At 37.5% G+C, this 20017-nt stretch overlaps 1 protein-coding gene across 4 annotated transcripts in view; it reads left to right on the forward strand.

Moving 5' to 3' along the window:
* The window catches only part of GCFC2 (GC-rich sequence DNA-binding factor 2), a 75152-nt gene that overhangs the window by 6926 nt on the left and 48209 nt on the right, over positions 1 to 20017 (forward strand). For all 4 annotated transcript variants that reach the window (XM_067704552.1, XM_067704553.1, XM_067704551.1 and 1 more), the window contains exons 3-4: positions 14549 to 14770; positions 15885 to 15985. In XM_067704552.1, the coding sequence (XP_067560653.1) occupies positions 14549 to 14770; positions 15885 to 15985 (323 nt within the window). The remainder of the gene's footprint in view (positions 1 to 14548; positions 14771 to 15884; positions 15986 to 20017) is intronic.

A 20017-nucleotide genomic window follows, 5' to 3' on the forward strand; every position in this document is an offset into this window, starting at 1 on the left:
TCCTAGGTATTCTATTCTTTTTGTTGCAATGGTGAATGGGATTATTTCCTTAATTTCTCTTTCTGATCTTTTGTTGTTAGTTTATAGAATGCAAGCGATTTCTCTGCATTCATTTTGTATCCTGCAACTTTACCAAATTCATTGATTAGCTCTAGTAGTTTTCTGGTGGCATCTTTAGGATCCTTTATGTATAGTATCATGTCATCTGCAAACAGTGACAGTTTTACTACTTCTTTTCCAATTTGGATTCCTTTTATTTCTTTTTCTTTTCTGATTGCCGTGGCTAGGATTTACAAAACTATGTTGAATAATAGTGGTGAGAGTGGACATCCTTGTCTTGTTCCTGATCTTAGAGGAAATGCTTTCAGTTTTTCACCATTGAGAATGATGATTGCTGTGGGTTTTTCGTATATGGCCTTTATTATGTTGAGGTAGGTTCCCTCTATGCCCACTTTCTGGAGAGTTTTTATCATAAATGGGTGTTGAATTTTGTCAGAAGCTTTTTCTGCAGCTATTAAGATGATCATATGGTTTTCGTTCTTCAGTTTGTTAATGTGGTGTATCACATTGGTTGATTTGCATGTATTGAAGAATCCTTGCATCCCTGGGATAAATCCCACTTGGTCATGGTGTATGATCCTTTTAATGTGTTTTTGGATTCTGTTTGCTAGTATTTCGTTGAGGAGATTTGCATCTGTATTCATCACTGATACTGGTCTGTAATTTTCTTTTTTTGTAGTAACTTTGTCTGGTTTTCGTATCAGGGTGATTGTGGCCTCGTAGAATGAGCTTGGGAGTATTCATTCCTCTACAATTTTTTGAAAGAGTTTGAGGAGGATGGGTGTCAGCTCTTGTCTAAATGTTTGATAGAATTCACCTGTAAAGCCTTCTGGTCCTGGACTTTTGTTTGTTGGAAGATTTTTAGTCACAGTTTCCATTTCATTACTTGTGATTGGTGTGTTCATATTTTCTATTTCTTCCTGGTTCAGTCTTGGAAGGTTATACCTTTCTAAGAATTTGTCCATTTCTTTCAGGTTGTCCATTTTATTGGCATACTGTGTATTTCTGTGGTGTCCATTGTAACTTCTCCTTTTTCATTTCTATTTTTGATTTGAGTCCTCTCCCTCTTTTTCTTGATGAGTCTAGTTAAAGGTTTATCAATTTTATCTTCTCAAAGAACCACCTTTTACTTTTATTGATCTTTGCTATTGTTTTTTTGTTTCTATTTAATTAATTTTGCTCTGATCTTTATGATTTCTTTCCTTCTGCTGACTTTGGGTTTTGTTTGTTCTTCTTTTCTAGTTCTTTTAAGTGTAAAGTTAGATTGCTTGGGATTTTTTTTTTTCTTGAGGTAGGATTATATTGCTATAAACTTCCCTCCTAGAACTGCTTTTGCTGCATTCCAGAGGTTTTGGATCGTCATGTTTTCATTGTCATTCATCTCTAGGTATTTTTGATTTCCCTTTGATTCCTTCAGTGATCCCTTGGTTATTTAATAACGTATTGTTTAGCCTCCATGTGTTTGTGTTTTTTATGTTTTTTTTCCTGTAATTTATTTCTTACCTCATAGCGTTGAGGTCAGAAAAGATGCTTGATATGATTTGTTTTCTTAAATTTACCAAGGCTTGATTTGTGACGAAAGATGTGATCTATACTGGATAATGTTCAGTGTGCACTTGAGAAGAAAGTGTAATCTGCTGTTTTTGAATGGAATGTCCTATAAATATCAATTAAATCTATCTGGTCTATTGTGTCATTTAAAGCTTGTGTTTCCTCATTAATTTTCTGTCTGGATGATCTGTCCATTGGTGTACATGAGGTGTTAAAAGTCCCCCACTATTATTGTGTTGCTGTCGATTTCCTCTTTTATAGCTGTTAGCTTTTGCATTATGTATTGAGGTGCTCCCATGTGGGTGCATATATGTTTATAATTCTTATGTCTTCTTGGATTGATCCCTTGATCATTATGTAGTGTCCTTCCTTGTGTCTCGTAACATTCTTTATTTTAAAGTCTATTTTATTTGAAATGAGTATTGCTACTCCAGCTTCTTTTGATTTCCATTCACATGGAATATCTTTTTCCATCCCTTCACTTTCAGTCTGTATGTGTCCCAAGGACTGAAGGAGGTCTCTTGTGGACAGCATATATTTGGATCTTGTTTTTGTATCCATGCAGCAAGCCTGTGTCTTTTGGTAGGAGCATTTAATCCATTCACATTTAAGGTAATTATCGATATGTATGTTACTATTACCATTTTCTCATTTGTTTTGGGTTTGTTTTCATAGGTCTTTTTCTTCTCTTGTGTTTCCCACTTAGAGAAGTTCCTTTAGCATTTGTTGTAGAGCTGGTTTGGTGGTGCTGAATTCTTTTAGCTTTTGCTTGTCTGTAAAGCTTTTGATTTCTCCGTTGAATCTGAATGAGATCTTTGCAGGTAGAGTAGTCTTGGTTGTAGGTTCTTCCCTTTCATCACTTTTAAATATATCGTGCCCCTCCCTTCTGGGAGGGTTGTCCATTTTATTGGCATACTTTGTATTTCAGGTTGTCCATTGTCACTGCTCCTTCCCCCTGGATGAGGCTATCTACAGTTTCTGCTGAGAAATCAGCTGTTAACCTTACGGGAGCTCCCTTGTATGTTATTTGTCATTTTTGCCTTGTTGCTTTTAATAATTTTTCTTTGTCTTTAATTTTTTTCAATTTGATTACTATGTGTCTTGGCATGTTTCTCCTTGGGTTTATCCTGCCTGGGACTCTGCACTTCCTGGACTTGGGTGGCTGTTTCCTTTCCCATGTTAGGGAAGTTTTCTACTATTATCTCTTCAAATATTTTCTCAGGTCCTTTCTCTCTCTCTTCTTCTTCTGGGACCTCTATAAGGCACATGTTGGTGTGTTTAATGTTGTCCCAGAGATCTCTTAGGTTGTCTTCATTTCTTTTCATTCATTTTTCTTTAGTCTGTTCCATGGCAGTGAATTCCACCATTCTGTCTTCCAGGTAACTTACCCATTCTTCTGCCTCAGTTATTCTGCTATTGATTCCTTCTAGTGTATTTTTCATTTCAGTTAGTGTATTGTTCATGTCTGTTTTTTCTTTAATTCTTTTAGGTGTTTGTTCTTTCAGTTCTTCTAGGTCTTTGTTAAACATTTTTTGCATTTTCTTCATCTTTGTCTTCATTCTTTTTCCGAGGCCCTGGATCATCTTCACTATCATTATTCTGAATTCTTTTTCTGGAAGGTTGCCTATCTCCACTTCATTTAGTTGTTTTTCTGGGGTTTTATCTTGATCCTTCATCTGGTACATAGTCCTCTTCCTTTTCATTTTGTCTCTCTGTGAATGTGGTTTTCGTTCCACAGGCAGGATTGTAGTTCTTCTTGCTTCTGGTGGATGAGGCTATCTAAGAGGCTTGTGCAAGCTTCCTGATGGGAGGGACTGGTGGTGGGTAGAGCTGGGTGTTGCTCTGGTGGGCAGAGCTCAGTAAAACTTTAATCCGCTTGTCTGCTGATGGGTGGGGCTGAGTTCCCTCCCTGTTAGTTGTTTGACCTGAGGTGACCCAGCACTGGAGGCTACAGTCACTTTGGTGGGGCTAATGGCAGACTCCGGAAGGGCTCATGCCAAGGAGTACTTCCTAGAACTTCTGCTGCCAGTGTCCTTGTCCCCATGGTGAGCCACAGCCACCCTCCACCTCTGCAGGAGACCCTCCAACACTAGCAGGTAGGTCTGGTTCAGTCTCCTATGGGGTCACTGCTCCTTCCCCCTGGGTCCTGATGTGCCTACTACTTTGTGTGTGCCCTCCAAGAGTGGGGTCTCTGTTTCACCCAGTCCTGTTGAAGTCCTACAGTCAAATCCCGCTAGCCTTCAAAGTCTGATTCCCTGGGAATTCCTCCTCCCGTTGCCGGGCCCCCAGGTTGGGAAGCCTGACGTGGGGCTCAGAACCTTCACTCCAGTGGGTAGACTTCTGTGGTATAATTGTTCTCCAGTTTGTGAATCACCCACCCAGTGGTTATGGGATTTGATTTTATTGTGATTGCGCCCCACCTCCCGTCTCATTGTGGCTTTTCCTTTGTCTTTTGATGTAGTTTATCATTTTTGGTGAGTTCCAGTGTCTTCCTGCCAATGATTGTTCAGCAGTTAGTTGTGATTCCAGTGCTCTCATAAGAGGGAGTGAGCGCACGTCCTTGTACTCCACCATCTTGAACCAATCTCCTATACCAGTGATACTTATTATTAATAAACTCTAGCGAAGTGTGGGGCAAATAAGTCATTACTAATGATTGTCAGGGGACCAAAATTGGCTGCTCAGTTCCATTACATAACACGCCCACGGTCAGATGGCTTATAAGAGGCAGAGCTAGGATTCCAACCCAGGGAATCTACTCCAGAGCCTAGGTTCTTAACCACTGTGCTATAATGGGTGATTCATGACAGTATCTAAACATGTTAAGAATTTGTCTGTGAGTATGTTTCAGGTATAGGATGTAGCATATATAAAACTCTAGGGAAGGGCTTCCCTGGTGGCGCAGTGGTTGAGGGTCCGCCTGCCGATGTAGGGGACACGGGTTCGTGCCCCGGTCCGGGAGGACCCCACGTGCCACGGAGCAGCTGGGCCCGTGGGCCATGGCCGCTGAGCCTGCGCGTCCGGAGCCTGTGCATCCGGAGCCTGTGCTCTGAACAAGAGAGGCCACAGCAGTGAGAGGCCCGTGTACCGCAAAAAAAAAAAAACTCTAGGAAAGGTAACATGTGCAGAGAACTAAAAAGTAGTTGTTGGACTGAAAATACTTGGTTTAAGTTTAATAAAGAAGAACAAAAAGAAAGCAGAGGGACTGACTGGAGTCAAATAATACAGGGTTTTAAGGGAACTACTGAAAATTTTATGCAAATAGATGACATGACCATTTTTTTGTTTTAGAAAGATAAATCCAGTTCAGGGGTTGGCAGATTACCACCTGTGGGCCAAATGTGGCCCAGTATCTGCTTTTGTGAATGAAATTTTATTAAAGCCATGCTCATTCAATTATGTATTGTCTTTGGCTGCTTTTGCACTACAATGGCAGAGCTGAGAAGTTGTAACAGAGACTTTATGGCCCAGAAAGCCAGAAATATTTATTGGCCTTCTACCTAGCTCAAGGGTTCTTAACTTGTCTTGTGCTGTGGACTCTTTTCAGTCTCATGAAGCCTAAGACCCCTTCTGAAGAAAACAAAGTAAAATGTATAGCTTTATAAAGGAAACATTAATTTGAAATATAATTGTTAAAATATTTTTTTAAAGATTTGTAGTATAGTAGTAAGTGCTTTATGAACATGTGAAATAACAGGAACCAGAAGCTCTTCTAATTTTTTTTCTAAAACAAGTTCATAAGCTACAGAAGTAATTAGTGATGAAGCCAGTATTAAGAATTGAAGCCTAGTAGACAAGTGAAGCTTTGTCTAGACTCTAGGTACAGTGCTGTCCAATAAAACTTTCTGTGAAGGTTCTGTATCTTCACAGTCCAGTACATTAGCCACTAGCCACATGTGTCTATAGAGTTCTTGAAATGTGGCTAGTGTGACTAAGGAACTGGACTTTTAATTTACTTAAATTTAAATAGTCACATATGGCTGGTGGTTACAGTACTGAACAGTGATGCTGTAGAAGATGGCAGATTAGACAGTGTTGGTAGCATTGGGAACCTAAGGAGAAAATGCAGTGTTTGGAAATATGTAGGATAGTTTTAAATTATCATAGTGCCTGAGGTGTTGCTGGCATGTAGTGCCCTGAAGGCAAGAGATGATAAAGAATGTGGGACAGTTTACCAAGGTGAAGAATTGTCCCTCCTCTGATGCCCCTTTGAGAAACACTGATTGAAAGATGAAAACTTTTCCTGTAAGGAACACTTCGTGTTTTGTTTTTGTTTTTTTTTCTTTTTTTCTGGAGAGGAAAAGAGGAAGAAGGAATGAGATAAGTGTAAGGACTGGTATGTAGAAGATGGAGTACATTTATTTTTTTGTTCAGATGATAGAACTATTAGAATGATCCAGTACTGGAATATCGGCCTTGAGATGTGCACTGTTGCAGAGACTGCTTACCAATTGGGCATGATATTAACCTTTATTCTTTTTTTTTAATTGAAGTATAGTTGATTTACAATATTGTATTAGTTTCAGGTGTATAGCAAACTGATTCAGTTATATATATACTTTTCAGATTATTTTCCATTATAGGTTATTATAAGATATTGAATATAGTTCCCTGTGCTCTACAGTAGGTCCTTGTTGTTTATCTATTTTATGTATAGTAGTTTGTATCTATCAATCCCATACTCCTAATTTATCCCTCCCCCACACCCTTTCCCCTCTGGTAAACATAAGTTTTTTCCTATGTCTGTGAGTCTTTTTTTGTTCTGTTCTTGCCTCCTTTGTCATAGATTAATTGACAGTAGTTGTGTGTATTTATTTCTAGGCCCTCTGTTGTTTTCCATTGATCTATATATCTTCTTTTGTGCCAGTACCATGCTGTTTTGATTACTGTAGCTCTATAGGACTGTCTGAAGTCTGGGAGAGTTATGCTTCCAGCTTTCTTCTTTCTCCTCAGGATTGCTTTGGCAATTCTGGGTATTTTGTGGTTCCTTATAAATTTTAGGATTATTTGTTCTAGTTCTGTGAAAAATGTCATGGGCAATTTGATAGGGATTGCATTAAATCTGTAGATTGCCTTGTATGGCCATTTTAACAATATTAATTATTCCAATCCAAGAGCAGGTGATATCTTTCCATTTCTTTGAATCATCATCAATTTCCTGTATCACTGTTTTATATACAGTTCTTACCATATAGGTCTTTCACCTCCTTAGGTTTCTTCCTAGGATATTTTTTTTTTTGGAATTTTTTTTTTGATGTGATTTTAAATGGGTTTGTTTTTTTACTTTCTCATTCTTATATTTCATTGTTAAAGAAGATTTCTGTATATTAATCTTGTATCCTAGCTATCTTGCTGAATTTATTTATTCTAATAGTTTTTATGTGGAAGCTTTATGGTTTTCTGTATAGAGTCTCATGTCATCTATGTATAATGATAGTTTTATCTCTTATGTTCGAGTTTGGATACATTTTATTTCTTGTCCAATTGCTGTGGCTAGGACAGCCAAAACCATGTTGAATAGAAGTGGTAAGATATTTGTCTTTCTCTGTGTGACTGACTTCACTTAGTATGACAATCTCCAGGTCCATCCATGTTGCTGCAAATGGCATTATTTCATTCTTTTCAATAAATGTCACAAATATCATATGATATCACTTATATGCAGAATCTAAAAAAATGATACAAATGAACTTATTTACAAAACAGAGTCACAGACTTAGAGAATGAACTTATGGTTACCAGGGGGGAAAGGTGAGAGGGAGGGATAGATTGGGAGTTTGGGATTGACATGTACACACTGCTATATTTAAAATAGATAACCAACAAAGACCTACTGAATAGCACAGGGAACTCTGCTCAATGCTCTGTAATAACCTAAATGGGAAAAAAATTTGAAAAAGAATAGATACATGTATATGTATAACTGAATTATTTTGTTGTATACCTGAAATTAACACAACATTGTTAATCAACTCTACTCCAGTATAAAATAATAAATAAATAGAGACACAATTCTTATTTGCATTCCTTGTAGAAAAATCAAGTACACGTAGCACTGCTGCCTAGAATCATTACATTTCTTTAAAATGTAAGCAGAATTAAATCTTTCATGATTATTTTATGAGATGGTAATATATTTTTCTCCTTTGACCCATGTACTTGGTAATGTATTGGAATAAATTCTGGAATGTATACTGACTAAGAAAAAAAAATGGTAAGAGTGACATCCTTGTTCAGAATTTAGTGGGAAGGCATTCAGCTTTTCACCATTGAGTATTATATAGGCTGTGGGTTTGTCATAAATAGCTTTTATTATGTTGAGATATGTTCCCTCTATACCCACTTTGGTGAGAGTTTTTATAATGAATGGATGTTGAGGTTTGTCAGATGCTTTTTTATGCATCTGTTGAGATAGTCATGTGATTTTGGGCTTTCCTTTTGTCAATGTGGTGTATCACATTGATTGATTTGTGTATGTTGAACCATCCTTGTGACCCTGGGATGAATCCAGCCTGATCATGGTATATAATCTTTTTTATGTATTGTTGGATTTGATTTGCTAATATTTTGTTGAGGATTTTTGCATCGATGTTTATCAAAGATATTGGCCTATAATTTTCTTTTTTTTTTTGTAGTGTCTTTCTCTGATTTTGGTAGCAGCGTGATGGCTTCATAGAATGAATTTGGGAGTGTTCCCTCGTCTTCAGTCTTTTGGAAGAGTTTGAGAAGAATAAGAATAAGTTCCTCATTGCATGTTTGGTAGAATTCCTCTGTGAAGCCATCAGGTTCTGGGCTTTTGTTTGTAGGGAGTTTTTTTATTACCAGTTCTATTTCACTTCTAGTGATCAGTCTGTTCAAAGTATCTGTATCTTCTTGATTCAGTTTCGGCAGACTGTATGTTTCTAGAAACTTGTTCATTCCTTCTTGGTTGTCCAATTTGTTGGCATATAATTAATTGTTCATAATATTCTCTTATGATTTTTTGTATTTCTGTGGTATCAGTGTTATTTCTCCTCTTCCATTTCTTATTTTATTTATTTGGTTCCTCTCTCTTTTCTTCTTGGTGAGCCTGGCTAGAGGTTTGTCGATTTTGTTTATCTTTTCAAAAAACCGGCTCTTGGTTTTATTGATCTTTTCTATTGTTTTTTTGATCTCTATTTTATTTATGTCCTCTCCGATCTTTATTATTTCCTTCCTTCTGCTGACTTTGGGTTTTGTTTGTTCTTTTTCAGATTCTTTTAAGTGGTAGGTTAGGTTGTTTATTTGAGAAATTTCTTGTTTCTTGAGGAAGGACTGTATCACTATCAACTTCCCTCCTAGAACTGCTTTGCTGTATCCCATAGATTTTATATGGTTGTGTTTTCATTGTCATTTGTCTTGAGGTATTTTCTGACTTCTTTTATTTCATTGTAGATGCATTGGTTTTTTATTAGTGTGTTGTTTAGTCTCCACGTGTTTGTTCTTTTCCCATTTTTCTGTCTGTGGTTGATTTCTACTTTCATAGCAGTATGGTCAGAAATGCTTAAAATACTTTCTATACTATATTTTTTGAGGCTTGTTTTGTGCCCCAGTATGTGGTTAACCCTACTGAATATTCCATGTTCACTTGAAAAGAATGTGTATTCTGCTTTGTTTGGCTGTAGTATCCTGTAGAAATCAATTAAGTCCAACTGGTCTGTTGTGTCATTTAGGTCCTCTGTTGCCTTATTGATTTGCCATCTGGAACGTCTGTCCATTGATGTCAGTGGGGTATTAAAGTCTCCCACTATTATTGTATTCCTGTCAATTTCTCCCTTTGTGCCTGTTAGTATTTGCTTTATATACTTAGGTGCTCCTATATTGGGTACATATATGTTAATGGGTGTAATACCCTCTTCTTGTATTGATCCCTTTATCATTATATAATGTCCTTCTTTGTCTTTATGGCCTTTGTTTTAAAGTCTGTTTTGTCTGATATGAGTATTGCTACTGCCAGTTTCTCGTTGTTTCCATTTACATGGAATATCTTTTTCCATCCCCTCATTTTCTGTCTGTGTGTCTTCCACCCTGATGTGAGTCTCTGGTAGGCATCATATTATGGGTTCTTGTTTTCTTATGCAACCTGCCCCTCTGTGTCTTTTAATCAGAGCATTTAGTCCATTGACATTGAAAATAATTATTGATAGGTATGTATTTGTTGCCATCTTAAACCTTGTTTCCCGGTTATTTTTGTAGTTCTTTTCTGGTTCTTCTTTTTGTTTTTCCTTTTGTAGTTTGATGGTTTTCTTTTATATTATGCTTGAGTTCCTTTCTTTTTGGTTTTTGTGAATCGACTGTATGTTTTAAATTTGTGATTACCATGGGGTTCAAGTATGTTGACCCATAACTATACTTGCTTTAAAGTGATAGTCATACAAGTTCAAACACATTGTAAAAAAAAATCTACATCTTTAGAGTCCCCCTCTCTCACATTTTTTAATTTTGATGTCATATTTTACATCTTCATGCTTATTCTTTTGCTGTTCATTGTAGTTATAATTGCTTTTACAAAAATATTTGTAATTATTTTTTAATCTGTGTACTAGCTTATTTAAGTGGTCTTCAATCCTTTTATATATTGGCTTTCCCATTGTGATTTTCCCTTACCTATAGATTCTTGTTTCTCTTTTATTTAGAGGAGACCTTTCAATATTTCTTCTAGGGTAGGTTTAGTAATACTGAATTTTTTTAGTTTTTGCTTGTCTGCGAAATTCTTTCTCTCTCCTTCTATTCTAAATGATAATCTTGCTGGGTAGAATATCCTAGGTTGCAGGGTTTTCCCTTTCAGGACTTTGAATATATCATGCCACTCCCTTCTGGCCTGCAGAGTTTCTGCAGAGAAATCAATTGATAGCCTTATGGTGGTTCCCTTGTAATTAACTCTTTGTTTTTCTCTTGCTACCTTTAGAATCCTCTCTTTAACTTTTGCCATTTTAATTATGATGTATCTTGGTGTGGGTCACTTTGGGTTCATCTTGTTTGGGACCCTCTCTGCTTCCTGTGCCTGGATATCTGTTTCCTTCTTCAAGGTTTGGGATGTTTTCAGCCATAATTTCTTCAAATATATTTTAAATCCCCTTTTCTCTCTCTTCTCCTTATGGAACCTCTATTATGCATAGTTTGGCATGCTTTATATTATCGCATAGTTCTTACATGTTATCTTCATATTCTGTTCATTTGTCTTTCTGTCTGCTGTTCTGATTGAGTGATTTCCATTATTCTGTCTTCCAGATCACTTCCACGTTCTGTGTTATTTAGTCTGCTGTTCATTGCTTCTAGATTGGTTTTTATTTCAGCAGTTGAGTTGTCTAATTTTGATTTGGTTCATCTTCATAGTTTCTAGTTCCTTGTTACAGTGCTCTGCATTTCTATTGATAATCTTTCTTAATTCCTTTAGCATTTTTATTACCTTCTTTTTGGACTCAAGGTCTAGTAGACTGGTGAGGTTTGTTTCAGAAATTATTTGTTCTTTCAGGGGATTTCTCTTGTTCTTTTAATTAAGAGTAGTTCCTCTGCTTTTTCATTTTACTTAACTTTCTCTCTCTCTATGAATTTAGGAGAAACATTTATCTACTGTGGTCTTGAAGGGGTGTTTTTATGTGGGAGCATCCCTGTGTAGACTCCGTGAGTCAAATATTTTTGGTGTGTGGGCTGGTTTTGGTGTGGGTGCCAGCCATGTCTTTCCTTAGCATTTGCTGGCCATTAACCCCTTGATAGGGGGTGTGATTGGTGTTGAAGTGTCTAGAACCTGGGCTCTGTGGTGGGCAGGACCTCCTCTTTGCTCTGTGGCTATCACAGCTCTGTTGGGAGTGGGGTCTGCTCCACAACTGTTGGAGTAGAAGCCCTGAAGTTTGTGTTTGATGAGATTTCATTGCCATTGAGTGCATGCCCTGCCCCAAAGGAGGCGACTGTTGGTGCAAGTGGGGCCTGTATGGTCACATTGAGCCCATGCACCGTCTAGGCAGGCATCTGCAGTTCCTCTCAGACTCAGTGCAATGTTGTGTCCCTTTCTCTGTTGTGTTTCACTCCAGACCTAGTGGTAGGCTCTTTTGTGGAGCGGGCTGTGGCTGGAGGCTGGGGCGCTGTGGCTGCAGGATCAAGGTTGTTGTGCTGCTGCCTGGGACCTGGGCTGCCTCTGTGGCACACCTCTCCCAGGACCTGTCCACCCCAATTCCAGCTCCAGGCTGAGGTGTGGAGTGGGCAGGGCTGGAGCATTCTCACCAGGAAATGAACCACTGCATGCTGCTGCCCAGGGCCTTTCCACCGAACCTCAATGCCCAGCCACTGTGCATTTCTGTGATACCACCTGGTGTGCTCACTGACAAAGTGTGCCACAGCTGGACTCACCCTTCCCTGTGTACATTGACAGTGGGCTCCATGTTTCAGCCTGGACCACACCCCAGGCCATCAGGGCTGTCTCCACTGTCTCCACACAGGTAAATGGAGTCCTCTCCCACATCCTGTCTGCCCAAAATTCAGCACTTAACGTGTTTGTGGTCCCACTTGGCACATGGTTCGGATTGGTAAGTGAGGTGAGGCTTGGGAAGTGCAGCAAGGCATCAGCCACCAGCACTGGTCCCTTTCCATCCTGATTGTTAGGAAGCCAGCATGCCTGCACTCCTCACAAGTATAGTCTAGGCTTCCGCAGCCCCTCTGTCTGTCCCAGCAGATTTCCCAGCTGGCAGGGGGCTCCCCAGGCAAGGGTCTGCCCGTGTGGACCTTCTCTCCTTTACAGATCTCTCCCAGGGGCACAGGTCCTGTCGCTTTTTTTTTTTTTTTCCTGTCCTACCCAGTTACATGGAGATCTTTCTTGCGGCTTTGGTTATGTGGGAGATCTGCCTGTTTCCAGTTGGTTTTCTATGAGAATTGTTCCACATGTAGATGTATTTTTTATGTGTTCGTGGGGAGAGGTGAGCTCCTACTCTGCCATCTTGATCCCCCTCATAACCTCTACTCCTCAGATAGGATGATGTATGTGAAAATTATTTTTGAGTTATAAATCTACAAAAACATGATGTTTTTATTATTATAAAGCAATATGCTAACATTAATTCATCTCATGTCTGACCAACATCTGCTATGTGGGAACCCTTGAGCTAGGTGTTAGATATAGACAGGACAGGATAGAATACTCTTCTCTTCCTTGAACTTATATTTCTTTATTGTAGTTTGAGAGAGGATTAGCTTTATGTAACACTAGTATCTCACTAGTGAGCCCATTGCTTGTGATTTATTAATTAAACCCCACCAAATCACTTGCTGGTGAATTGCTTCAAGTATTTCTGTTTCTGTATTTATACACTTGAATATTTGAACCTAAGTGTATCATCTTAACTGGTGACCCATTAAAATCCCCTAGGGGGCTTCCCTGGTGGCGCAGTGGTTGAGAGTCCGCCTGCCGATGCAGGGGACACGGGTTCGTGCCCCGGTCCGGGAGGATCCCACATGTCGCGGAGCGGCTGGGCCCGTGAGCCATGGCCGCTGAGCCTGCGCGTCCGGAGCCTGTGCTCCGCAACGGGAGAGGCCACAGCAGTGAGAGTCCCGCGTACTGCAAAAAAAAAAAAAAAAAAAAAAAAAATCCCCTAGGGGGCTGTAAAAACATACTGCTGCTCAACTCCACCTCAGATCAACTGCATTTAGATCCTGTGTTTTGGATGGGAGACTAGTTGTCAGATTATCAACCTTCCCAGGTGATTCTAATGCATATAGCCAGGGTCAAGAAATGCTGCCATTATCCTGAGTGTTTTGGGAGGATGAAGAGACACCTTACCTGCATCATTTTCCTGGTACTATTCTACAAGAAATTCTAGTCTATAAAAAGTAAATCACTTATTTAATATTCCTTGTTTTTAATGAGCTTATGTTGCTTTCTAGTGTTCATCACTTACTGCTTCATAATTAATTCAAGTACTACTTGTTTTCCTTAGTTCTGGTGTCAAGTATATTGATCTATAATTTCTGAAATCTCTCTCTATCTCTTTCAAAAATCAGAGTATTTGTGTATCTCCTGGCATATGGCATCTTTTCTATTTATTTCTCAAAGGATTTGGACCAATTTGTGGGAAAGGATAGAAAATTTTACTCAGTGGCTTGGTATTCCTAATTAATATCTTGAAGTGCTTGAAACAATGATTTCTCTTGCTATTTTGTTTACCTTAGTATTTTGCTTAAGAAACCATTTGTTTCCAGAGTGTAAAGATAAATTTCAGCTTAGATCATGCATGAAGAAACTTGTTTTGAGTTAGAAGAGCGTATATTAATGACGTTTGTACTGAATAAAATGAAGAAAAAATAAAACAATCCTCTATTAAAAGATGTTGTCCCTTAAGTACTTTAAACCTGGTAAATTACCTGATTAGTTCTTTTATACTTTTTAATTTATGTTTATTCATGTGAGAATCGCCACAGGACCTTGGAGGCTGATTTGAATGTGTGCTGGGTTTTAGTCTGTTTCTCACTCCCTGTGTGCCTGGATGCCCAAAGGCGAGGGGCAGGTCATAGTAGAATGTCCCTGTTACTTTATAAGGCAGACTGCTCTACCACTTATCATTCTACCCTCCATGCTCCAAGAGTAACTCCATGCTCAGCCCTCTCCACATCCCTACCCTGATAATTTCATAGCTTCTGGAAATGAGAAGTAGCCCTCAACAAAAAGTCAGCAAAAACACCTGATGAAGAAGGTAGAAAAAAGATAAATTGGAGTCGTTTCAATATTTTCTGATACTTCTAGATTTGTTTCATTTCTTTAATTTATATTTAATCTCTATCAAAATAATTATCTTCTATTGAAACAGATTTTGAGTCATTATATCAAAATAGTGAAAAAATTGGAAAAACGGTGCTCTTTTCCTTTAAATTTGAGGAATATTTCTCTCTGTTAGTATTTTGTTTTCAATGTCCTCCTCTTTGTTTCTTTCAGTAAATATCCCTGATGCAGCTTTTATTCAGGCAGCCTACCGAAAACGTGAATTGGCCAGGGCCCAAGAGGACTATATTTCTTTGGATGTAAAACATGCCTTCACCATCTCTGGTGTGAAGAAAAACACTGAATATCCTGAGAGTGAGCCTGATGATCATGAAAATATAATACCATTTACCCCAAAGCCTCAAACACTTAGACAAAAGATGGCTGAAACAACAGGTACATATTTAATTTATTTATAATAAATGAACATTAAGGCATTTTTCATTAGAATATAATTTATGATAAAAATATCCATAAAAACATAATGTAGTATCTCCTTTTCTAAAGGTTGTTTATTTTTTAAATACCAATTTACTGACATCATGTCTTCTAAAATACATGTCTGTATCAAAATGTTATCAAAGGGTACATGCAATAATAATGTTTACTGTTATCTGATCTCCACTTGATCTTTCTTGACAGGTTAAAAAATTTGTAGAGTTTCCTATTTTTTTTTTTTTTTTTTTGCGTTATGTGGGCCTCTCACTGTTGTGGCCTCTCCCATTGCGGAGCACAGGCTCCGGACGCGCAGGCTCAGCGGCCATGGCTCACGGGCCCAGCCGCTACGCGGCATGTGGGATCTTCCCGGACCAGGGCACGAACCCATGTCCCCTGCATCGGCAGGCGGACTCTCAACCACTGCGCCACCAGGGAAGCGCTCCTATTTTTGATATTGAAAACTTTTATTGTCACCTTTATAAGATTTTTTTTTAACATGGAAACATCGGTAGGATTTTGGTGTCATGTGTTAAAATCTTCCCTGCTCTAGTAAAAAGTTTTCCTCAACCAATAATCCTTAGGTATCAAAGAACTATTTTTACATTTCTCATTTATAAACAATAATGTTTTACCAAGTTTTTGTCATTTCAAATAATACTATTTCAGAATGAGACTTTTGGTTCCTATTAACCCAGAAATTATTTTTGCATGTTTAGATTCTCAGGTAGAATTGAGAATCTCTGATAAAACCAAATGTTGCATTCCAAGCTTTTTCATATGTGACACCATCATGTTTTGAGTGAGACAGTTTGGTGATAAATGCAGATTCTGAAGTCAGATTGCTAGATTCAGGTCCTAGGTTCAACACAGTCCTTAGATAGAGGACTGTGTTATGTAACATCCTGTTATCTTAGTTTCTTTATTTATAAAGAGAGAGTGAATTATGAATTGTGAAGAAAAGGTTAACACATATAAAGAGCTGCTAAGCCATTTATAAGCTCCCCAATTGCTAATTGCTGCTGCTATTAGAATGGAAAAATATGGAATATTTGTACATGAACTTTTTTTCAAGCAACCAGAAATGAAGAAACAAGTGAAGATAGTGAAGAAGATAAAAAATATCAAGATATTTGGGAACAGCAGCAGATGAGAAGAGCAGTTAAAATCACAAAGGTAATAATCTTTTATGCCATATGTATTAGTTTCCTGTGGCTACTGTAACAAATTACCACAAACTTGATGGCTAAAACAACAGACATTTATTCTCTCACAGTTGTTGAGGCTAGAAGTCTCAATTCAAGGTGTTGACAGGGCTGTGCTCCTTTTGAAGGCCCTAGGAAAGAATTCTTTTTTTTTTTTTTCCTTTTTTTCCCCCTTTTTCTTTTTTTAATTGAAGTAGAGTTGACATAACAGTATTATGTTAGTTTCAGGTATACAAGATAGTGATTGACTTTTAAATACATTATGAAATAAATCACCATGATAAGTCTAGTAACAGTCTTTCACCATGCAAAATTATTACAGTGTAATTGACTATGTTCTTTATGCTGTATATCATATCCCTGTGACTTATTTTATAACTGGAAGTTTGTACCTCTTAATCCCCTTCACTTACTTCACCCTACCCCCATCCGCCTCCCCTCAGGCAACCACCAGTTTCCTCTTTGTGTCGATATTGTCTGTTTCTGTTTTGTTTGTTTCGTTTTTTAGATTCCACATATAAGTGAGATCAAAGAGATTGTCCTTCTCTGTCTTGTTAGACTTAGCATAATACCCTCTATGTCCATCCATGTTGTTGCAAATGGCATGATTTCATTCATTTTTATGGCTGAATAATATTCAGTTGTGTATATATACCACATATTCTTTATCTATTTGTATATCAATGGGCACTTAAGTTGCTTCCATATCTTGGCAGTTGTGAATAATGCTGCAATGAGCATAGAGTTGCATATAACTTTTCAAATTAACATTTTTGTTTTCTTCAGGTAATTACCCAGAGTGGAATTGCAGGATCATATGGTAGTTCTATTTTTAATATTTTGAGGAATCTCCATGCTGTTTTCTGTGGTGACTGCACCAATTTACATTCCCACCAACAATGCACAAGGGTTCCCTTTTCTCCACATCCTTGCCAACCCTTGTTGTTTGTTGTCTTTTTGATAATAACCATTCTAATAGGTATGAGGTATCTTGTTTTGGTGTTGATTTGCATTTCCCTGATGTTTAGTGATGTTGAGCATCTTTCCATGTTTCTGTTGGCCATTTGTAAATCTTCTTTGAAGAAATGTCTTTTCAGATCCTCTGTGTATTTTTTGATCAGATTGTTTTTTTGATATTGAGGTGTATGAGTTCTTTATATAATTTGAATATTAACAATTTATCAGATATATCATTTGCAGATACCTCCTCCCATTCAGCAGAGTGCCTTTTTGTTTTATTGATGGTTTCCTTTGCTTGTGCAGAAGGTTTTCAATTTGTAGTCTGATGTGATTATCTTTGCTTTTATTGCCCTTGTCTGAGAAGACATATCCAAAAAATATTGCTGAGACTCATGTTGAAGAGCATACTACCTATGTTTTCTTCTAGTTTTATGGTTTCAAAAATGAGTTTTGTATATGGTATAAGAAAGTGGTCCAGTTTCATTCTTTTGCATGTAGCTGTCCAGTTTTCCCAGCACCATTTATTGAAGGGACTATCTTGTCCCGCATCATATATCCTTGTCACCTTTGTTGTAGATTAATGGACCATGTAAGTATGGGTTTATATCTGGGCTCTCTATTCTGTTCCATTGATCTATGTGTCTGTTTTTGTGACAGTAACATACTGTTTTGATTACAATATAGTTTGAAATATATAATGTGAAACCAGGGAGCTTGAAATCTCTAGCTTTGTTCTTTCTTAAGATTGCTTTGGCTGTTTCAGGGTCTTTTATAGTTGCATATAAATGTCAAAATTACTTGTTCTAGTTCCATGAAATATTTCATTGGTATTTTGGTAGGGATTGCATTGAATCTCCCAGCAGAGAATTCTTTCTTGCTTTTTGTAAGTTCTGGTAGCTCCAGGTATTTCTTGCTTTGTGACTACATAACTTCTGTCTCTACCTCCTTCTCCACATGGCCTTCTCTATGCCTCTAATTTGTGTGTCTCTTATGAGGATACTTGTCATTGGATTTAGGGTCTACTTGGATAATCCAGGATGATCTCATCTTGAGATTCTTCACTTAGTTATAACCACAAAGACCCTTTTTCCAAATGAGGTCATATTCAGAGGTTCCAGGGGTTAGGATATAGACCTATCTAGGGAGGCCATCATTCAACCCACTATACCATGTACATTATGTTCTTTTCCCACTAGATTATAAATACTTTCTACATATTGCAAGTCCCTTGAGGGAACCATCTTTTTTACTTTTAATTTTACAGTTATATGGTAGATGCCTAAATGTGAAGTTCAAACAAATAAATAGTGAGGGTTAAAACAAAACTAACAAACAAAAAAAAGTATTATACTTGGGGTAGAAAGTCCTAGATTTGGGTTGTGGCTCTACCACTAAAATACACTCTCCCTGAAGTCAAGAATTATTAACTACGTTTTTCAGTGTTATATCCCATAGTGCCTAATATTGTGAGAGCTCAATAATTATTTGTATGACTTTGAGAAAATAATGTCATTTTTCTAAATCTCAGTTTTCTTATCAATAAATAGGGAATAATAAAGTGGGAATGATAATGTTACCTACCTGAGTAGGTGGCTGTAAGGCTCAAAGTTATAATGGTCTAATCTAAGTCAAAGTGCTTATAAATTGTATAACAAATGCAAGTTTTATTTTTAATCTTTTTAATAGGAGTGCTTTGAAAGATTTTTTGTTCTTTTAAGCAAGAAAGTATTGTACGATCTTCATGTTATTAAAACTAAAAAGCTAAGTAAAAGTAAGCCTTCAGTTACAATTTAGAAGTCTCTGAGCCATTTTTTTTTTTTAGTTATTTGCAATCTGAATTTTTTTGCTATTAGTAAGAACTGGTAAATATTTGCTTGGTTTTTTTCCTTCCTTTTTTTTTTCCTTTCTTTTGTTCCGATGTGTGTTTTTTGAACTTTTCTCTTAGGGTAATGGCCGAGCATGGTATTACTAATAAAGAAGATGAACATTTTTATGGCACTTACTACATTTTTCTCTGTTGTCTTCTAGAGAAAATTTAGATCACTCTGTAATGCCACTGTTATTATGGGAATGTTTTACCATAATCTTGCCAGCTTTAGGTATAAGTTCACTTGGTGAAAATGGAATCTCAAGTTTATTTGATTTGCATTTTTATTACTGATGTGGGTGCATTTACTGATTTCTTTATTAAAGACTTACTGCATGGCACTGTACTCGTTTCCTGTGACTGCTCTAACAAATTACTACAAACTGAATGACTTGAAACAACCAAATTCTATTTTCTCACACTTTTGGAGGCCAGAAGTCCAAAATCAAGGTGTTGATATGGCTACACTCCTTCCAACAAGCTCTAGAGGATAATCTGTTCCTTGACTATTTTAGCTTCTGTTGGCTGTTGGCGTTCCTTGGCATATAGCTGTATCTCTCTACTCCATCTTCACATCACCTCCTCTTTTTGCATCCCAAACTCTCTCTCCTTCTTTTCTATGAGGCTACATGTAATTACAGTTAGGACTCATTTAGATAATCCAGGATAAGCTCCTATTCTCCAGAACCTGAACTTAATCACATCTTTTGCCATATAAGGTAATATTCATTCACAGGTTTGGGATTTTAGAACCTGGGCATATCTTTTGGGGATTACCGTGTAGCCTCTATAACTACTTAACAGTGGTAGACAAAAGCATGTACAATCTTTGCAGGGGAGAGACAGCTAAACAAAATAATTATAGTAAAATCTTACAAGGTTCTGTGACAGAATTCTGTACAGGGTTCTGAAATAGCACAAAGGAACAAGTGAGTGGTCAGTTTTGTAGGCGAGAGGGTGGATGGGAAGGTTTGGAAAAGCCTGTAAGTAAATGGTCAAATTTGAATGAGTCTTTGAAAGATGTTTATGATGTAAGGGATTTGAAGCAAAAGAGGATATCAGGGGTGAAGACATGAAGTTTGAAAAGATCTGGTTAATTTGGGAATTTGTAGGTATGATTCGAACTGGATAGGAGACTTGGTAAGAATTGATATGAGAAATGATGGAGTCTCGTGG

This window comes from Pseudorca crassidens, chromosome 14 (assembly GCF_039906515.1).
Source record: "Pseudorca crassidens isolate mPseCra1 chromosome 14, mPseCra1.hap1, whole genome shotgun sequence".
NCBI lineage: Eukaryota > Metazoa > Chordata > Mammalia > Artiodactyla > Delphinidae > Pseudorca > Pseudorca crassidens.